The 20814-nt window shown below is 34.6% G+C and overlaps 1 protein-coding gene and 1 long non-coding RNA gene across 6 annotated transcripts in view; one reads left to right on the top strand and one right to left on the bottom strand.

The window, feature by feature from the left end:
- Window positions 1-20814, bottom strand: part of PTPRZ1 (protein tyrosine phosphatase receptor type Z1) — a 244535-nt gene that overhangs the window by 74296 nt on the left and 149425 nt on the right. For all 5 annotated transcript variants that reach the window (XM_069087099.1, XM_069087100.1, XM_069087101.1 and 2 more), the window contains exons 9-11: window positions 17361-17545; window positions 12998-13124; window positions 3233-3276 (exon numbers count right to left, since the gene is read on the bottom strand). In XM_069087099.1, the coding sequence (XP_068943200.1) occupies window positions 3233-3276; window positions 12998-13124; window positions 17361-17545 (356 nt within the window). The remainder of the gene's footprint in view (window positions 1-3232; window positions 3277-12997; window positions 13125-17360; window positions 17546-20814) is intronic.
- The window catches only part of LOC138160542 (uncharacterized), a 1999-nt gene continuing 1272 nt past the window's right edge, over window positions 20088-20814 (top strand). Inside the window, exon 1 of the long non-coding RNA XR_011168162.1 lies at window positions 20088-20343. This is a non-coding gene — a long non-coding RNA (uncharacterized lncRNA). The remainder of the gene's footprint in view (window positions 20344-20814) is intronic.

Below are 20814 nucleotides of genomic sequence, written 5' to 3'. Positions count from 1 at the left end.
AAAGTAAAGTTCATTTGGTTTACTACCTATGTTCTGTGCAGTGGTGGCAATAATTCTTGAAATATCATTCCCAATCCTCTTCCATTTTGTTTCTTTAGAATTCTATGTCATCCTTTACTATTGAGTGAATTCTATAAGGGTAGAGAGCCTTATTTAAACTTTCTATGGTCTGTCCAGCACTGCTCTACCACAAACATCTCTTCTAAGTATTATTTGTAGTCTAAAAGTATCTGATATTCCCACTTTGTCTGCATATCTTTCCTCTTTTCCCATTAAATTTCAGTTCAATTCTCTCTTTAACCTCTTTCTGGTACAGTCTTTCCATTAATGTCAAAATATGCAATTATAAACTGTAGTTCAAAAGACAATTTTTAAAATTCCACCTGAGTAAAAGCTAAGATCTCATATCCATCTCTAACTGGAGAAGTGGGCATAATCTTCCACAGTCATGACCTTCACTATCAAGAAATAGTAAAAAGACCCATGGATCTCCAAGTCTTGCATTTTCCTGCTCAGGACTTCAGAAATACTAGATTTATTTCAGGTTGCTTGTCTGCATTATTCTTTCTCTATTACTCAGAAGAAGGTAGGTAACAGATACAAGTGGGTAGTCCTAGTATATCTCAAATCCTGCTTCAGAAAAATAGTATACCTCTTGGTTAAACCATGCCTATGTACCTATATACAACTATCACTCTACCCTTCAGGAAAACTGCCAAAAACCCTAATGCAGCTCTTCATCTTGTGTATGATAATATGACTCCTACCACGTGCTAGGGCTGGTGTACTATCTTTAGTTTTTTAATGAGCATGTTTTGCCATTTCTTCTTCAGAAAGTCTGCACTCCCACTCCACTATCATATATCATATCCCAACAATCATACTTAGAATGTAGTTTCAATGGGACAAAACTTCTTTTTCTCCTCTATTTTATTTTCCTTTACTCACCGTCCTCTTTAATGACTTTGCTTCCCTTATATCCTATTTGAATATTTTTCTTCTTCCTTTTATGGGTTCTTGCTTCAACCCCATCCAAGACCCTTTTATTTTTTTTCCATAAACTGGAGAATGGAGAGAAAATTCCCAAGTCTTTTAGCCTTCCCACTAGGAAGAAGACTAGCTTACATTTGCAGCATAATCAGTGACTCTCTTGGATAGAAATACAGACATCATGAATACAAATTTCAGTGTCCATACATTATGACTATCCAGATGAATTATAGTTTCATGCAGCTTCCCAATGAAAACCAGTTATTTTAAACTAAGGGTTTACTTTCACAATAAGAGCTAATCTACTTTACAGTATTGCCACAAATGTTCAACAAAATATTATACTATCAAAAAAGATGGTCATACTATGCATATTATATAAATTTAATGGTATAATATATGTAAAGTGCTTTGTGAACATTCAAGTACTATATATATAAAGGAACACATGGCTAACCTCAGAAACTTACTTTTTGAACAACTCATAGCTCTGTGTGTACATACACAGATGTATACGGGTGACTGAAATGAAGCTAATTACTGCCTAGGCAGTCATATAAACTTAACAAATCAAGAATTCAGTATTTTGTTTTCAGTTCCATTGTTAACTGAAAACTCTATAATTTAATATATCAGTATTGAATTTTGTAATATTGTTTTGATCCTTACTATGAAATACACAAATGTGAGATTCTAACTTATTATAAAAATTCAAATATTATCATTCATTAGAAAGGCATTGTGGCATAGTGGGTAGCAGGCTGTCTGTCCTTGTTTAATTAGAAAGACCCAGGTTCAAGTCTTGTCCCTTGCAAATGCTGGTTGTAGGACCATGAGCAAGGCAGTTCAAAGCCTCAGTGCTTCAAGGTAGCTCTCTAAAACTATAATTTATAAATTAATTGCTAGTTTTCATTGATAGGGGTTTCCCAACTGGGTGCATGGATCATAGGAAAAAAAAATCATTTACTAATAGGTTCCAATTGCTAGAATAAAAAGATAATATTTTAGTCCAAATAAACAAATGATTAGACATGAATAATATAAAATAAACATAATGAATTTGTTAATTGTTTTTTTCCTTCAGGACAAAAGTATGTTTTTTGAATTTTTATGAAGATATGTATTTAGGAAGTGATTGAAGTGATCTAACTTTATACCTAGAACATGTGTGTGTGTGAAATATATATATATGTGTATATATATATATTTATGTGTGTGTGTGTGTATACACACAGATATATATATATTTGTGGCAATAGCAAAGAAATTGAGTTTGAACTATGTTGAGAGAAAATGCCTCATTTGGGGAGTTCCTCTTTTTTTTCTTTTTGGAGGGCAACTGGGGTTAAGTAACTTGCCCAAGGTCACATGGCTAGGTTTTGTGTGTGTATGTGTGTGTGTGTGTGTGTGTGTGTGTGTGTGTGTGTGTTAAGTGTCTGAGGCCGGATCTGAACTCAGGTCCTCCTGACTCCAGGGCTGGCACTCTACTCACTGCGCCACCTACCTGCTCCAATGGGGAGTTCCTCAACCAATGAAATCAGAGCCCTATTTTCTGTCTCTATCCCTGTATTTCTTCCTAATTTTTAACTTGAGTTAATACTAAAATTATTAGTACTGGCATGAAGCGTAGAATATTAAATCAGTAATACCCTGGAAGAAAGTTGGTATGATAATATAAATTCACTAAAGGTAGGTCGTTAAATAGACAAGTGATAAAGCAGTAGAAATACACATGCATATGTATATATAATGTGAATTTATATACTTACATACTCTTGACTGCATCAACTATTACGTTACCTAGTAAACCAGTGAGAACCACTGGCAAATCATCTATCTAAATGACTATTACAATGTTTTAAGTCAAAATACATTTTCCAAATTTCAATGAAGATCTGAATTTAAACTAATAATATAACTTTAAAGTTAGACCTTTAGATATGAGTTATGGCTATTCTTATATGTTACTGAGGTGGTTTTCTTTTGAATGCTAGTGACAGAGAGATGTGTAGTTCTTCAAAAATGAAATGAAACCTGTGGCTGTCCACTTTAATCTTTAATCTTAAGTGGGCCTTTTATTACTACAAATAATAACACTATTAACTAATTTCAGATAATGAAAATACCTTTAATTATTTGTCCAACAATTATCTGAATCCTTATCCTTAACTCAAAACTTGTCTTTTTTATTAGGTTTCTTAAAGAAAAAGATGAACATAAAAATTGACCTTAAAAAATATACCTTGAATAATTCTCCTGTTTCAATGAATTCAGGAAGATCAATCTCTAAAATTAAAAAATAATAATAATTATCACAACTTCCAATTAAATATTTCAACCTGTTGAACTTACATTTGGTTTGTAAAAGGGGGAAATAATATTTAAAGATGCAGGATATTTCACTATTAAAATGAAAAAGTCAAAATTTTCCATGTAAATTTATGTGTTTACATAATATAATATACATTAAAAAAACATTCCCTCAAAAAAAAATACCCTCTCCCAGTTTGACAAATGGGTTGAAAAAGTGATGATATAAACTGCTGTCAGGTGTGCAAGAAAAACAAAATAGAATTTTTCAGGTAAATAAAAGTCAAGGCTTACTTTCACCCTAAGTACTGTTTATAAAGAACATGGTTTGCTTATGTACTAGAGGCTTACTGGGTACTTTGTGTGATTAGTTCTATCATTTAGCCAACTTTCTCCTAAGTTCTTTTCCCAAACTAGGAGAAAATGGTTATTTTGCCCATTATTATTTATTTTCCTGAAGTCACCAGGATTATCACAGCACCCATAATATAACTGAGCTGTGCTGGGTTCTGAACAGAGAAAATGTAAGTGCCTTTCAAGAGAGTCAATATTATATAGTAGAAAAGCATCTGGGTTCAAAACCTGGCTTGATAACTACTTAATTTTTCTAAGCCTCAGTAAGAAAGGGATAGTAACATTTGTGCTGCCTACCTCATAGGTTGATGAAAAAACATTGTGTAAATGTGTTAGTACTCTAATCATTAACAGACCTCAGAAACAGTGAGAATGAGACCCACTCCAATTATTTCATATCACTGAAGGCATAGAGGCAGTACCTATACATGCAAAATGGAACAACCAAGTTCAGCAAGATCTAAATATTTCCTATTAATCTATCAGAATAAATACACTCTTACTAATAGACACTCAGTCATAGAACTGACAGCATTTATAGGAATTTGGGGGCTGGTTCTCCTTTCTTTAACTAAAGAAAATGCCATACCTGCCCAAATCACTGGAAAGCTAGTAGGAATTTCTTCACTTCTAAAGATGCCAAGAAATTGGTAGGGAATGTTATTGGTTTCTCTTTTTCAGCTGAGGAGAAAAAGAGTTGTCTTGACAAAGAGGGTTACAATACATGATTATTTTTCTCTTACTCCAAAGGGTTTTAATAAGTATTCTCCTTTTACTTATTTCCTAAACACACCCCACCCACCTCTGGCATCATACACTTCTACCTCTCCATGCCAAATTCCTGATCCAAGCATAATTGTTGCGACTGAAAAAATTTCAGATCTTTTCCCTTCTTTTCTCACCAAAACTCTCTCTGTTCCTATCTTTTTTTTTTTTTACTAAAACTTGTTAGAGGGTTTCTATCTTTTCATCTACTCCTCTCATCTTCCACTTTCTCTTCGTGGTCTAATGTCCTTTTTCTTTCTCTCCAACTATGGGAGGAAAAAAGAAAAGACTAAACTCCTTTCAGGTTAATGCCTCTTTTAATGAGGTCATATTTTATGCTACACTTAAGATTAGAAGGTGTACCTGAATTTTTTTGCTTTGAATCCTTAGTACTTAGCACAGAACCTTATACAAAGTAAGTGCTTAATATCTGTTGAATTAAATAATTGATATTTTAAGAGGAACACTACATGTGTGTAATTGAATGAAATTAAGCTCCAAAACATATTTGAGATTTTCCTGAAAAACGTTTTATATATTAAACAACCTAAAGTGAAATGCAAATCCTACTAGATATTCCAGTGATAACTTTAAATTTTTAACAAAACCAGTCTCGTTTTATGTATCGCAAAGAAAAGTGAAATTACATTAAAACTTTATAATATTAAGTAACCTTTAAAAATCGGAGACATTTTAAAAAGTTAAGAGAGGCTTGTAAATATGAACATAAAATTGTTCATCCCATCCAGCCCCCAGAAAACATGTAGGTAGTACATCAATGAAGTAAATGTTTTCAGTTACTTACCTGGTATATATATTTTTCCTTTCCCTGAACTATTTCCAAAGCCATTAAAGATCCTCCCACCCCCTCCTCCCACCATGGCATTTATGGGAAATATCTATGGAGCCTTAATGAAATATTTCTCCTTTTGTTAAAATTGATGATGACACAATTTGGAAACGAAATTCTTTTAAATGTTATCTTTTTAACTTTTGCAATTCTCACTACTTAAATCTTTACAAATTCCAGGGAACTTTAAAATGTGATTATTTTAAAAAGAGTACATAGTCCATCACCCAGGTAATACTTTCTAAGAAGGTTTCCTAAAAGGATAAAGGTGTGCTGGGAAAATTAGAGCAGCTGATTATTCTTGGCCACAAAAATTAATATTAAACCTCCTTAAATCCACATTTAAATAGAGTTTTTAAAATTACACTTCAGTTACATTTCAACACCATTGTTCAGTGATGCACTTGTTATACTATATTAGAAAAAAACTTAATCTTACCTCTTTTCTGATGAATCTGGGAAAAAATAAAATCATGACAATATTCCCTGGCTCCTCAACATGCTTAGGGTGCATTCTCAAAATAAGTTATTAATCAAAGTTGAAAAAAAAGAAAAACATGTATTGGAAGAAATCTTTCATGGGAATAGCAGGATCATGTATCAGGGATGACAATCAATGAATGACTCAACAAACCAAATCACCTCCTACTTGGAGGTCAGACTTGATTAGGCAGCTATGCAGTTATCTGGGCCAATATGGAAATGGTTGTCATAGTGCTGCTGATTCTATAGTTTGGTAGATCTACTTCTATGTCATGAAGAACAGTGACAGATTTAACTATAGAACAACTTTGTAACATGATTTCTATGGGTATAGAAAAATGTCTGGAAAAAAATGTTAATTAATGGAAACAATGCATTCTTACCATCACTTTGTTTTAGTTTAAATGTGATTTTATGTTCATATTACCAATCTGCACTATATCTGAAATATTTTGAAAGTTTTGCCAAAAGGGAAATTTAAACTACAGATTATAGAGCCAGATAAACTAACAGTTATGATGCAATGAAAGTGACCTCCTTTGAGTAGTCCTTGAAATGTTTGACTTTGTTGTTCATTGCCATAAAAAGCAGTAGGCTATGTTTGGGGACCCTGGCTTCATTTTGGGTAATACAGAAAAATCTCATGGTAGTGTATTTTAAATTCAAACTGGCTGCCAGGCTGAGGTAAATATTGATGAGGAGGGGTGCTAGGTGTCACAGTGAATAGAGCACCGGCCCTGGAGTCAGAAGGACCTGAGTTCAAATCCAGCCTCAGACACTTGACACAATTACTAGCCATGTGACTTTGGGCAAGTCACTTAACCCCAATTGCCCTCCAAAAAGCAAATATATATATATGAGGATAAATTCCCTACAAAGGATCTAAGGCAAGTTTTGGTTTACCCAGACCTGTACCTTACCTCAGAATCTAGGGAATAGATTAGAATTCATAGATATATTGGAACTACCCACCCATTCAAAGATCCTCTAAACTGGACCCATGGGGCTTAACTCTGGGCTAAAATGAGTTTCAAAATACCACATCTGGCAAGCCAAGGACCCTGACACCATAACGCAAGGTATAGGAATTCAAGGTAGTAGCACCTTGAACCTGACCTGACAGTAATGACTCTGGTCTGCTAATTCCCCAGAATGTATGGATTAGCACTTATGCTGGTGTATTTCTGGCACTCCTTGGACACTATTGGGATGTTATACAACATAAAGGAATATAAACTATAATAACTTCAGAATTACATGTTTCTATATATTTCTCAATAACATATACATTTATATAGAAATAAATAAAAACCCTTAATTTGTGTATCTTTCAAAATTCACCTTTTGATTTGTATACTAACTGAAATAACATGACTTGTTCATTCTGATTTTGTATTTGACTGTTCGTAAAACTGGATTTTCAAAAAAAAAATTCTAACATGTTAGTAACACATCAACATTCCATAACACAAAAAGCAACACTGATGAAGGTTGGCAGGCAAGGCTTATTTAATTGTTTGAAGGTAAGCCAAATTTTACAGTGCAGAAGTTAAAAGCAAATGTTGATCGCAATGTCTTCCAACTGTGATTTTCAATCGCATTCTAAAATAAACACCAACAATATAGGGTGGTACAGTCAAGAAGGACAGATGTGGAGTGATTTAACAAAGACAATCTGTGTATACTTGCAAGCACATGTTAACAGAAACACATGGTGACCAAATACACCCATGCATTTAAATTAAACACATAGAAACAAAGCTCTGAAAATATGTATTCTCAACAACCTGCTCTGTATATTCAGGAGAGCTCTAGATTACACAACAGTAAATCAGTAAAAAAATCTTAGTTATAGTGAAATGAGAATGCTCATGGTTTTGGGATTCAAATGCATCAGTTCATAGGAAAACAGTAAAGAGAAAAAATACATGATAACTCTTAAAAGATGGTTGACTTTACGTTTTTAAAAAGTTTTGTTTCTTGAGATGAAAGCATGCATTCATTTTTATAGTAGCTTTAAATGTAAAAACAATACTCTACGGACAATGGAATTTATGGTGATAACTTTTCATAAGACAACAACATGTGATTAAAATGCACAAGCCCCAAATTGGCCAGATTACTCAAAAGCTTAAATATGAATTCTTGGAGGGTTGATGCCTCCTCTATATATCTTTATTGAAAACAAAAGTTTTTAATGTATATGAAATCTAAGCTAGAAGGAATAAAACAGACTAAAAATTATTTCTACTCTCAAAAAAACACAAACAAGAAAAATACAATACTTATAAGGCAAAGTACTTCCTCAGTAATAACAGTACAATTCTATGGTGCTTGTTACAAGATTATTGACCTAAGTCGGGAGATTGACAGAATGGAAGGTTACCAATAGGAATGGCCTAATATGCAGTACGAAGGGTAAAGGAAGATTTTAAAGCTGGGATTACATTAGTCAGATAATCATAAAATGAACAAATATCATAGATACTCTCATAAACTCTACATAATACTCTGGGTTTAAGATATTTTATATACCCTATGGAAATAATGTTGAAGATGAGACAATTTCAAATACTACAGTGCAATGAATAATTAAAACTACTGTAGATGCTAGGGAATGTGATGCAATTCGTGCTGATGAGGTCTATATATAATAACAGCAGCTAGCTAGCATTTATATATTGCTTAAAGGTTTGCAAAGAGCAGAAAGACCCCAATGCTCCAGTGAAGAAGGCCTTTGCATGAAAGTTTACAGGATAGAAGAGGTAAGGAAAAATCCAATTGAGTTCATAAAATTTGGCTTTTAGCAGATCCCCACAAAGAACGAAACATCCAAAACACATGCCATTTCTTAAAAGTGAAATCATTGCTGGACTAAATGCTTTATAGGAAACAGACACAGACACAAACATAGACACTAGGTGATATGTCCAAACTACCATTTCAATATGGTGATGCTCGAAACTGTCCAGATCCTTTGAGTAAAGAATGGTGATTAAGTTGCAATATTCAAAATCTTGTATGAAATAGTATTGTAGACACAAGCACAGAACTTGCCCAGGATTCAGGAATCTTGTAGCTTATTTGAGCCAATACAAACTCAGTTCAAAAGATCATTCAGAAACCACTCTTCTACAGAAAAGAAATATTTGACCTCGCTGGAGGTTTAAATGTCTAGCATGGTAAACATGATATGTAAAAGCATCAACACAATCTCAATTAAAAAAATATTTGAAAAATATATGAATTAAAATTACAATGGTCTAATAAAATCCATGACATTTAAATCAAATATATAGTGGAGTTATGTATTCAATATGGCATATTTTATAAACACCAAAGGGAGGAAGGACTTTACCACATGGATTATTTATCACTTCATATCCCATATCCATAACACTGTCACTGATAGTACTGTTTAGGTGGCCTAGTAAGGATAACTTTGGTAAAAAATTGTTAGGAGTTATGGCAAACAAAGTTGATACTTTCTTTTAAATACTGCTTTGCACTCAAAACAGTCTTATGTTGGAAAAGAAGCAATAGAAAAGATAGCCATGTTCACATAGTCAGAGTGTTATCATATTAAATATGTTTCTATTAGAGTAGATAATCATAACCAATGCATAAATAAAACTTCAATAGAAACTGCTTTAGTGCTATGGAAGTAGTAAGCAAACAATTTCTGGTGAGAGAGCTAAGCAGTAATTTGGAAGCTTGTGTATTTTAACATGTACAGTGTCCCAACAAAAACACACTGTTTACTGAAGAAGTTATTACTGAATTAGCTAGCATGACATTGGAGGAATCATTAGTGAAAATGCAGTTTGTTTAAAACCAGAAAGTTAGATTCTTTGCCATATGTATTTAGAAAAAACAGAGCATCTAATTTTTCCTTGATATGAACAAAACTGAAATGTGACTCTTCTTATATAGTTTTCAGTTTTCATCTAAATGAAAAAACTCCTATTCCATTTGCAGTGGGAGTTTCATTCTTGACATATTCATTATAAAGAAGATTACCGAATAGGTAAGATTTGAATCCCATTAGTTTAATGCTATACAAAGCAAATGGAATAATCTAATTTACCTGTGTAAACAGACAAATTATGCTTGCCAGCTTTGCTTTTCTTAAATCACAAACAGCAAGGGAATATAGTTATTGAATGTGCTTTCAGACCAATTTTGCAAAGATTTTCATGTAGCAACACCATGCAAAGAAAAACAATGACATGCAAAGAAAAGACAATTAGAAGCAAATTTTAAAATGAAATTTGTTCATGGTTGGAAGAATTCAGTTAAGAAAATTTTCAGATGCAAAAATATACTGCTAAATAAACCAGGGGAAAACACTCAGTTGCTTTGAAATAAAAAATTCAAAATCTGTCACATGATCTTAAAATCATGTATTTACTTACTACAAGATATTTTTAGGGCTAAGAAAAGAAAATTAAAATGAGAATGCCTTTTAATAACACTCAAAGTCTTCACTTACATAACAACTTCCATTTGAAGACTATTATATATCTTATAAATAGGAATTACTTCTATCATTTCAAAAATGGAGAAATATGATATTATAAATTAATGTAATTTGCTTGATTTTTCATAGCAATTAGTGATAGAATCAGAAATGAATTGCAGGTTCTGCAGGAATAATTTTCTGCTGATTTTAGTACTAGATAATATATTAGGAATCAAGAAAGCAAGTTGTTCCTCCCCACTTCCATCACATTGATTTTTTAAGAAGATTCTACTTTATTTAATAATTAAATGGACTACAATCCTTTTTTTTTAAAACTATGTCACAATGTATGATCACTCCATATGAAAATATGTATTAGTACTATACTGGTCTGAAGTTAATAATAAGAGAACATTTAAAGGAAATTTCTTTATTAGGCACCTTATTATGATGCTATTTTAAAGAATAATCATATATTTGTTTAAGAATGTCTTCCTGAGAATTGCCTTAATAAATATTGACTAAGGGTGGGCCCCCATTAGGAAATTCAAGGTGTATAATTCACACATACTTGGGAAATGTAAGCGTGTTATATCTTATTAATAGTCAATAATGACTCTCATAAACTTAAGAGAGTTCCGTTAAACAATGAAAAGCTTGTGTTGATAACAGATGTGTAAACATGACCCTAATTAACTAATTTGCTAACAGTTGCAGCCTACTTATTAATATATTAACTACAAGTTTTGGGATGCCATAACACAGAAAAATTTCAATGAAGTATAATTTTAAAGTGAATTAATCACAGCAAACTTCATTTCCCATCTGCCTGGGCCAATGGTCTCCAAACTTTTTTTTTTTTTGATAACGCAACCTTATTAGTTAAAAATATTCTGAGCATGTACTCTAAAATATCTATACACACTTATAAATTATATCTGTATATTATTATTTTTTCTTTTTCTTTTTGGAGGGGGGAAGGCAGGGCAATTGGGGTTAAGTGACTTGTCCAAGATCACATGGCTAGTGTGTCAATGTCTGAGGCTGGATTTGAACTCAGGTCCTTCTGCCTCCAGGGCCAGTGCTCTATTCACTGCACCACCTAGCTGCCCCTATCTGTATATTATTGTACTAATAATTACACACATTGTAAAACTCAAAATAGAAATAAAAAGATAAGATAAATACAAAATATTTGATCCTAGTATAAGATAAATACAAAATATTTGATCCAGGGGGCCACTGGAGTTTAGTGAATATGGACTTATCACTGACATAACTGAAAATCACTTTGGAAGCTACATTGAGAATAGATTAGAAATACTGAGAGACTTGAGGGAGGGAGACTCATTAAGAGGTTATTATAATACTCTAGGCAAGAGGTGGTGAAGGACTGAACATTGATGGTACTCATGTGAAGAGAGGGAAAAATAGAATGAATAATTATCTACCATGTGCCAGGCAGGCACCATGCCAAGCACTTAATAAATGTTATCTCATTTGATGTGAATGAGAAGGAATTGATGCCAGAGAGGCTGAAAAAACAAGCTTATTAGATATTGGATGAGTGAGAGTGAGGAGCTAGGAATGAGGCTGAGATTTCAAATGTAGATTATGGGTAGGATGGTAGTGTCCACAACAGAAACAGAGAAATCTGGAAGAGGAGTAGCTTTGGGGGGAGGGATCTGTGGAGTAAATCACAACCTTGACATCATAAATTGAGAGCTAGAGGTATCCTTAAAGGCCTTCTAGTCTACATTCCACTCTCCCCATTTTACAGATGAAGACACTGAGGCTGAGAGATTAAATGACTTCAAGGTGATGACAAACATCCTGTCCTACCCAAAACAAAAAAAGGATAATGGTAGGGATCTAACTTGCTGGCTACCAGGCCAGCATGAAAAGGGGAGGGGGAGGATTTGCTATGGCCACAAGGTGACTTAAGGAACAGGGATTGGGGATGCTGAAAGGAGCAGGAGAATTTTGTCTTCACAGTTATTGTGTGTCAAGGTTGTGTCCTAAGGGGGGAGGGGCTTGTGATGGCATCACAGGAGGTGAGGGCTAACTGAGGATGAGTGATGAGTACAAGGAATGGTTTAGCTACGGGAGACAATCTCACACCTGAAGATCATGGGGAGGGATGACTGGTTCATCATACACCCCTTAGGATGATTCCATGGCCCTTTTGTGGTACATACTGTCTACTTTGGAGACTACTGGCTTAGACAATGGTAACAAAGTTCAGTGCTTTAATTTTTTTTAACCTGAGTTTAAGCATATAATCGTCCATTATTCACTAGCAGAGTTTCTTCTACCTTTCAATAATTCAGTCCTAACTTTCTATCCTCCCCAGGTGTAAGCTGTCCAAATTTCCTTCTCTGGGTGAGTCTCTCTCCTCCCAGATTTCCTTTCCCATCTCAGAAAAGCTCTTGTTGGGTAAGACTCCTTATCTCCCTGATTCTTATAGATCAGGTAAAGCAGGAAGGAGTGAGCAGAGAACATGGGAGAGTAGGGTGTTCCAAGGGAAGGCAGATCCTCATTCATTGGTAGCACTCTGGAAAAGTTATGCGGCTAGAGGCTTCCAGAATGCAAAGTGAGGGGTCACCAAATGAGTTGGAGCAGTAACCCCAGGGAACAAAAATATCAGTTACCTAGAGACAATTTAAAATGGTGTAATTAAATTAAAAAGCGCTGTACTTTCAACATACTTGTAACCTAATTGTGTACAGAATAACATGTTTCTTTTCCATTAAAATGACAACTATTCTCAAGGTGGCACTTACCTGTATCATCTGAAGGCATGTCAATAACCAGTTGGTCACTGTACTTTCCATATAAACCATTAGTGCATACAGCTACAATCTGAAGAACATAACTTGTATTGGGCAGCAAATTATTTAGAATAGCACCCTAAAAGAGAAATGTTGTTGACTATATCAGTGTCCCATTGTAACTCAGTTTCTGAACATACTAAACAGCTATACTTAACATTTTTAATCTGTTAACAACAATAATAACTAGCTTTTATATGGCATTTTAAGGAGGAAAATAAAGTTGAGAAGTGTTTAGTGACTCCTTAAACTAAAGACTAAAATTGTGAAGTCTTCTAATAGCAAAGATACCTGACTATCAGAGTATATGAGAGTTAATGGGCGGGAAGGGATTCAATTTACTATGGAGTAACAGTTGTGTTCAGTTTTTTGGACAAGTCACTCATTGTCTAACAATGCCAGGTATTTATTGAGCTAATATTGTATCATCCTCTTCATTCATACAAATATAATTATTTCTTGTCTCACTACATTCGATCCTTGTTGGAACATATCTGAGGCATGGTGTTCAGTTCTGGGTGAGGAATTCTGGGGGGGATATTTATAAGATATATACTGATCTAGAAGTAGTCATCAAAGATTACAAGATCATGCTATGAGAATAGGTTGAAGGAGGGTCATTTGACCTGGAGAAGAAAAGATTTGAGGAAACATGATAGCTAAATACATGAAGGACTGTCATGGGAAAGGAATAGATTTGTTTTGCTTGGCTCCAGAGAGAAGGATAAGAAGTAGTAGTGGAAAGCCAGATTCAGGCTCCAAATAAGCAACATTTTCCCAACAATTATAGCAGGCCCCAAAGTGGAATGGACTGCCCTAAGAGGGAAGTGGTAGATTCCCAATCAGTGGTGGTCTATAAGCATAGGCTACATGGCCTCTTGTCAGGGATGATGGGGAATATAATTCTAGGAAGGCATGTGTTGAATTAAGTGGCCTCTGATATTCCTTCCAACTTTGAAATTTTATTATTCTAGCCATGGCCTAGATCCAGAGCTTGATTTAATTTTATTTTGTTCACAGGCCAATGCCAAAGTGTGATATGAACCATAGTACAACTATTATTGTTTTACCATGCCGTTTGAAAATAGATGTTCTGCCTTTCAATCATCCAGAGTGGGCAAAATTGAAAAATATCTAAATGTCTGTCAGCATCTGGCTCAAGAAGGATACAGAAAATGGCACAACACAGTAATAGCTGGGGTTCTAAGAGACTGGCATCAGCTAACCATTCAATAGTATCCAAACTGAAAATCAGCCCCAGGTACACGGGTCCCATAAGTAAATGGATAGGGTGGGACTCCACTAGATGGAGCAGGGCTAGAGTGAGGCAATAATTATACAGAATGAATATCGATTAGAGAAAAACAATTCTTTTTAATAATTTTAGCAGGTCAAAATTGATTTTTATCTTTAATAAATAAAGAAGCTATTACTTGTTTTACTTTATAGAGAACTGTTTTATAAATTATTTTGTTTTGTTTATTGTTTTTAAATGATGTGTAGATATTGTTGATCGGTATAAAATATACTTTTTGGGAGGATACACTTATTTTTAAACTCATGTTGTTATGTTTTACTATTATCAAGTAAATAGGATCAGAAAATTCTGAAAAGAATAATTACACATTAATAATACCTGTTAAGCTGGAACATTTTAAATATTATTTGAGTAAAAGAAAAGTATCCCTGTTACTGTGAAAAAAATATAACATTGCTTTAAAAGTCTTTGTTGGGAAAATGTGAAAAGACCATATGATGAAAATTCTGTCTCATGAAAGTAAGCTTCCATCACTACAGTTTCTCTCTTTGTCTTTGGGTCAACATATTTCTCTCTGTGCCTCTTTTTCTGTGATATATATATATATATATGATATATATATAAATATATGATATATATACATAGACACACACATACATATGTACACATATGTGTCTATGATTATATGTATCTGTCTCCCTCTCCTCTTTTCCATGCTTTTTCTCCCTTTAACTAATTATAATAAATACCTAAAGTATATTTTAAAACATATTAGTCAATTGAATAGCCTAACGTTCCTTGTTCTTAAATTTAAAGGTAGAGAAATGTTACATTTTATGTCTTCTTAAAAAGAAGATAAAATAAATTTTTCATTTTGTATATGTGGCCTTTGATTATATTTTTTTTCCTCTGGGTCAATTTCTCTTGATAGAAAAGGAGCTCTGCCACTACACTATATGAGATTATACTTGGCCAAGTGTCATCTAGCCTTTCTCATAATTTATTTATACTCAAAAGCAGATTCTTGTACATAAGCTATGATGTGTAATATTATATGGTATTCTTCTTTATTACTGAAGTTTGATTAATATGCCTTTATATCTATATTCAACTCCCCCCCCCCGCAGATGCATTCAAATCCAGCTGGGGTAAAAATCTACTTCACTTTTTTTCTTCTTTAGGATATAAACTAGAAAAATAAGCACTGAAAATTGGAACAATTATTATCTGGACTTTAACAGAATGTGTGCAGTACTTTTGCAGTTACATAAAATACAGAACTATTGTACTCATCATAGCTTTGGGAAATTGAATATTATCTGGGCCTATATTAACATGGGGAAAGTGCCCAGTGTGGAAACTTCTCTGCTGACATAGACTATGATCCATCTCTAATTTAATAGATAAAGAGATCATTTCTAAGAAGTTACTTGCTTAGGATCACACAGCTAGAAAGTATCAGACTTATAGCAGCTCCTTTTTTTAGTGGCAAAGAACTGAAACTAAGGGTGTACCAACTGGAAAATGAGGGAAGATGTTATGGAATATGAATGTAATGGAACACTATTAAATCATATGAGATGAAGAAAGAGATAGTTGCAGAGAAATTTAGGAAGACTTATTTGAACTGATACAGAGTGAAGTGAGCATGACCCAAAGAACAATTTATAACATTATAAAGACAAAAACTTTGAAAGCCTTAATTCTGATCAATGTAATAGCCAGACACAATTCCAGAGGACTGATAATGAAGAATGATGTACACCTGCTAACAGAGAGGTGGAGAAAAAAGTGCAGAATGAGAAATACGTCTTTTGGAAATGACCAATGTGAGAATTTGTTTCACTTGACTATGCATATTTGTTGTAACAGGGTTGTTTTCCATTTTTTCCCTCAAAAAGGAGGACGTAGGAGGGAGATAAGTTAAATACATGTTAATTTTTAAAAATAAAATTGTTTATAAAATGAGATGCTTAAAATCAATGATATTTAAGGTTAAAAAAGTAGTATTTGAACTGAGGTGTTTTTGACTCCAAGTTTTGCATTCTATTGACCAGACATTTTTTTTGAGAAATTGAAGCATCCATACTAAATAGTCCCTGCTTCTTGATATAACATGAAAAGTAAAACCAAAATAAATCCTACAAATCAGATTATATAGATGTTTAGAGGTCATTATGCCAAACACCAAAATGGCTGACCATTCAGATCTTTTGAACTTTTTAAATAACTTTATGCATTTTTACATAAACTTTTTATATAACTCTATAATGTAGACATGGCTGGTGTGTGCCAGATGGTGGAATAGCAAGTCAGGTTCCCTCAGAGAAAAGGAAGAGGCCAAGCCCACTTGGGTCATGTTCAAATGAACCCTCTACCGCCTTGATTTAACTCAGAGGGAAGCAGGGTATTGTAGTAGAAAGAGCACTAGATTTGACAACAAAAGACTTAGGTTGGAATCCTGACATTGTCATTGTGTCACCTTAGAAAGTCACTTACCATCCCTCCATCAGAAAAATGACAAGTTTGGACTATATAATTTCTAAGGTCCCTTCCAGCTCTGTATCCATAACTATAGGTTATGCTGTAGTTACAAAGCATAGAGATCATGCTTTCCCAATCATGACCAGCTGCTCAAGATCAACACCAAGTAGAAAATTTTGTTGATCAATTAAGCAGAAGGATTTTTTTTTTGAAGGGATGAGAGTGATTTTTGTTTCATGGAGGATTCTCCATTCACTTAGCCTGCAGCCCCAGGCATGAATTATCATGAATTTTCTGGAAAATTAACATTCAAGTTAGCATTCATGCCTATATTACACAGATAGTCTATTATACTTTCTATTGCAAAGACTTGTTTTCATTGTGCATTATAATATGGCATAGAACTAGTTTTTGCAAAGTGATAGTTTCATACAGAGTTCCGAATAACCAAGTTATTTGGAAATATGATATGGGAGTATAATATCTAGTATAAACTACAAAATTTGAAAAGAAGGAAGAAGCCACAGTATCACAAGCATATTAATGCATAAAAATAAACGAGTTTACAGTTACCAAGTCCTGATACCCATCTGTCAGAAACTCATGCTTAGTTTGGTCTTCTCCCTCCAACTGCTGATAGAGGACTGCAAATTTTTCAATCATGGTATCATAAACCACTCGTGGTCTCTCCCATGTGACAAGGAGGCTGGTAAAGTTCTCTGGATCAGCTTGGATATTTTCTGGTTCAGAGCTGCAAACTTCAGAAAAAAAATAATTAACATGTTTAATAATCATAGTGTTACCTTCAAAAAGATAAAGTATATTTTATCCAAGATCATACAATATTTTTACTTCTTCTGATGACTCCAGTGGGTATGTCTTATTTTTATGTATTTTCAAACAGGGCAAAAAGATTATGAAAGAGAATAATGGCTTTTTTATTTCACTCAGCTACAAAAATTTTATTAGATGATTTTTGGTCACATCTGAAAGAGAATTATAAAATTAGACATTACATACACAAACAGGAAAACAGCAAATAATGATTTTTTAAAAGATGAAGGTTGTATATTTATCAAAGAAACAAACTAGAGAATATGACCTAAATCTCAAAAAGGAATACTGTATTGTTTCTCATTCTTTCGGAAATTCCTTGCCACTTCCCAGAAAATACATTTGTACGTTCTTGTAGAAGTACATGTGTCTCTCTCTGATTCTGTCTTCATTTCTCCTATGATCTATGCCCTTTCTCTCCTTCAATTCTCATTCACTAATACTCCATTCTGGTACCTAGCTCTTCCTTGCTCTGAACCTAGAGGTTTGATGGATAGTGAATACCAGGGTACAATTAAATGACTAACACACCTAGTGTGTTCTCTGGTGAACTACATAGCCAGAAACAGTTTCACTTAGATCAAACCCTTTTTCAGAGAGCCCCTCTATAGCCTAAACATTTGTAACCTGCCTGCATCATCTCTGAGCTTCTAATGATACTGCAGATGCCTAAGAGATTCATAGGTTAAGACCAGGAAAAGGATAGTAGTGATATTCTCTTGAATCAATATTGCTTCAGGCCCAAATATTCTAAATTTATGGTAGTCTTAGGTAAATGCCTATGGGGTGTTTCTGTGCATCTGTTTTGCTTGGATAGATCCTGGCCCTAGAGAATTCTAGTTAAGTCTAAATCCTTATCATCTCACACCAGAATTCTGGGGAGGTTCCAAAATTTGAATTATTTAGGCATGGCAGCACAGGTCTGTAAACTCTTCTACCAGGAGCCTGAGCTAGTAGATCACTTGAGTTTAGGAGTTTTGAGTTACAGTAGGGTTAAGATTCATTGCATGTCCATAGTAAGTCCAGAACCAATATTATGAGGCATGTGAGCTGGGGGCCACCAGTTGTGTGAGGAGTGGAATGGGTCAGGATGTAAATGGAGCATATCAAAACTTCTGTGATGATCAGTAGTGAGACTATTTCATGTTGGTTGTAGCATTTGGGGTTAGGGGTGATGTATGGGAAAGAGACAGAAGTAAGAGCAAAGAGAAGCAGAGAAAGAGAGAGACAGAGAAAGTGAGGGAGAGAGAGAGATTAGAGACAGAGAGACAGATAGAAAGAAACAAAGTCTGAAGCAGACAGAGTTATTTCAACAGCTAGGGGTTACTCTGCCTCTCCTTGGACTTCCCAGGTGGCTAATCTGGGCTTGACCTAAAAACCCTGAGATTATACATACAGTATAGATAATATAATTTTAGAGCTAGAAACAGGGGTGGGGTTCAAAATAGTCCAAAGAGATTTTATATGTAAGAAAACTAGAGAGATTTAGTGGTTTGCAAGAAAAACAAACCACAAAAACCAACCAAGGAAAGAGCCAAGGATCTTGATTGGAGCTAGACAGGTGATGTAATCTGGCCAAACTGGGCTTTTCTCTGCCAAGAATGGAAGGAAAATAGGACATAAACAGAATTATTGATGACTCTAAAAGTGAAGCCTTAAGACAGGAATTCTACCAATTCACTTACTTATCTGTATCTGAATTACTAATGTTTCCGAATTCAGACAGTTGAGATCTGTCTACCTTGAGACTTGTAAAGAGTTCTAACTCCCTTCAGCCTCCTGAGTATAAATCACTACAATCCCTAACTTCCTGGTAACTCAGAATTAGCCAACATTTCTGGGCAGTCTGGTTGCCTGTGGGTTTTGCCTATGTTGCTTCATTTCTCAGAAGTACAATCTCAACACGGAGACTTGGGGGGTGGGGGGGAAGGGAGTAGTCAGGGCATATGTATCCTTAATATTCTTGGTTCATTAGATTAATTTGTATACTATTAGTAAATCTTAGAACCAGATCAATTGCACGTGATTCTCTGTGCCTTGAAATCCAGGACCAGACTGGCAGGCTTCTATGATATGAATCATTCCTTGGTGGGTCTTATGTTTTTGATAAAGTTGCGTGGGTGCTTGAGGCCTCTGACATTAAAAAAAAAAGCAGAGATTTAGTTGTGATAAAACTATGTCACAAAGTCAGAAAAGTTGATACTTAAATCAGCTTTGAGACATTTCTACTGCTTAGTGCCACATCTGTATCAGAGGTCAGAAGACCCCAACACTCAGAAGGCTCTATCATTCCTATCTTTCAAGGCCTAGGTCAAACAAATGCTCCCTCCTGAAGAGATGGTTCTCCCATTTGCGCCACACTTATGGAATTTATTTCATGTTGTCTTGTAGTTACTTAAAATAATAACAAAAATTCCCATTCATAAGTGATCTAAGGTTTGTAAATCACATTCATGACTACAAAATCATGGCATAGGCACTGTGAGTATTCTAACTGCCACTTTACAAAGGAGGAAACTGAGGCTTAACATCATGGTTTGGCCTTTGACTTCCTCTGTAACCTGGGGCAAGTGACATTATCTGGGAAACTTTCAGGGAGGAGCCTAGTTGTAAAACAGGAATAATCTGTCTATCAAATACTTTACAGAACTAGTGTAAAGATCAAAAGAAAGAATATAGGCAGTGTCACTTACTTAAGCATTTTAAAAACCTATTGAGGGGGGCAGTGTGATAGTAATGGCAATTAAAGATTCCCCTGTATTGGCTTGGTTTTCAAATTGATTGTATTAAAACCCAGAGCTTGTTAATCCCACCTGTGGGATGAACTTTTTGATGTGAAAAGAAAGTCCTGACTGGGAGGAGCTGGTGACGTAGATTTGGAGAGACAAGAGAGAGGCGGAAGTTCTTTTTGGAAGCAGCACCTCGTGGAAGAGAGAGACTAAGAGATTGCTGGTGGCCGCTTTGAATTGCCCTGGACTTTTGAGACCTGCCCCCTGAGCTGCCAAGGACTGAGGAGACATGGCTGTTTTGCTGGTACTTTGTCTGTCTGTTTTGATGTTATTTTGCCAGATTTGTCCACTGGTGAAAGACTGTCCTGTTGAAGAAGTCCTGGAACCTGGCATTTGGTTAAGAAGGCCTGAGACTGTCCTGCAGACAGAGAGTGAATACTGTCCACTGGTGAGGGACAGTACTG

Source organism: Petaurus breviceps, unplaced genomic scaffold (assembly GCF_028583685.1).
Source record: "Petaurus breviceps papuanus isolate PSGF00001 unplaced genomic scaffold, PetGlider_PUasm1.0 181, whole genome shotgun sequence".
Taxonomy (NCBI): domain Eukaryota; kingdom Metazoa; phylum Chordata; class Mammalia; order Diprotodontia; family Petauridae; genus Petaurus; species Petaurus breviceps.
Note: the sequence above shows the minus strand (reverse complement) of the source record. Positions and strands in the feature narration are given on the sequence as shown.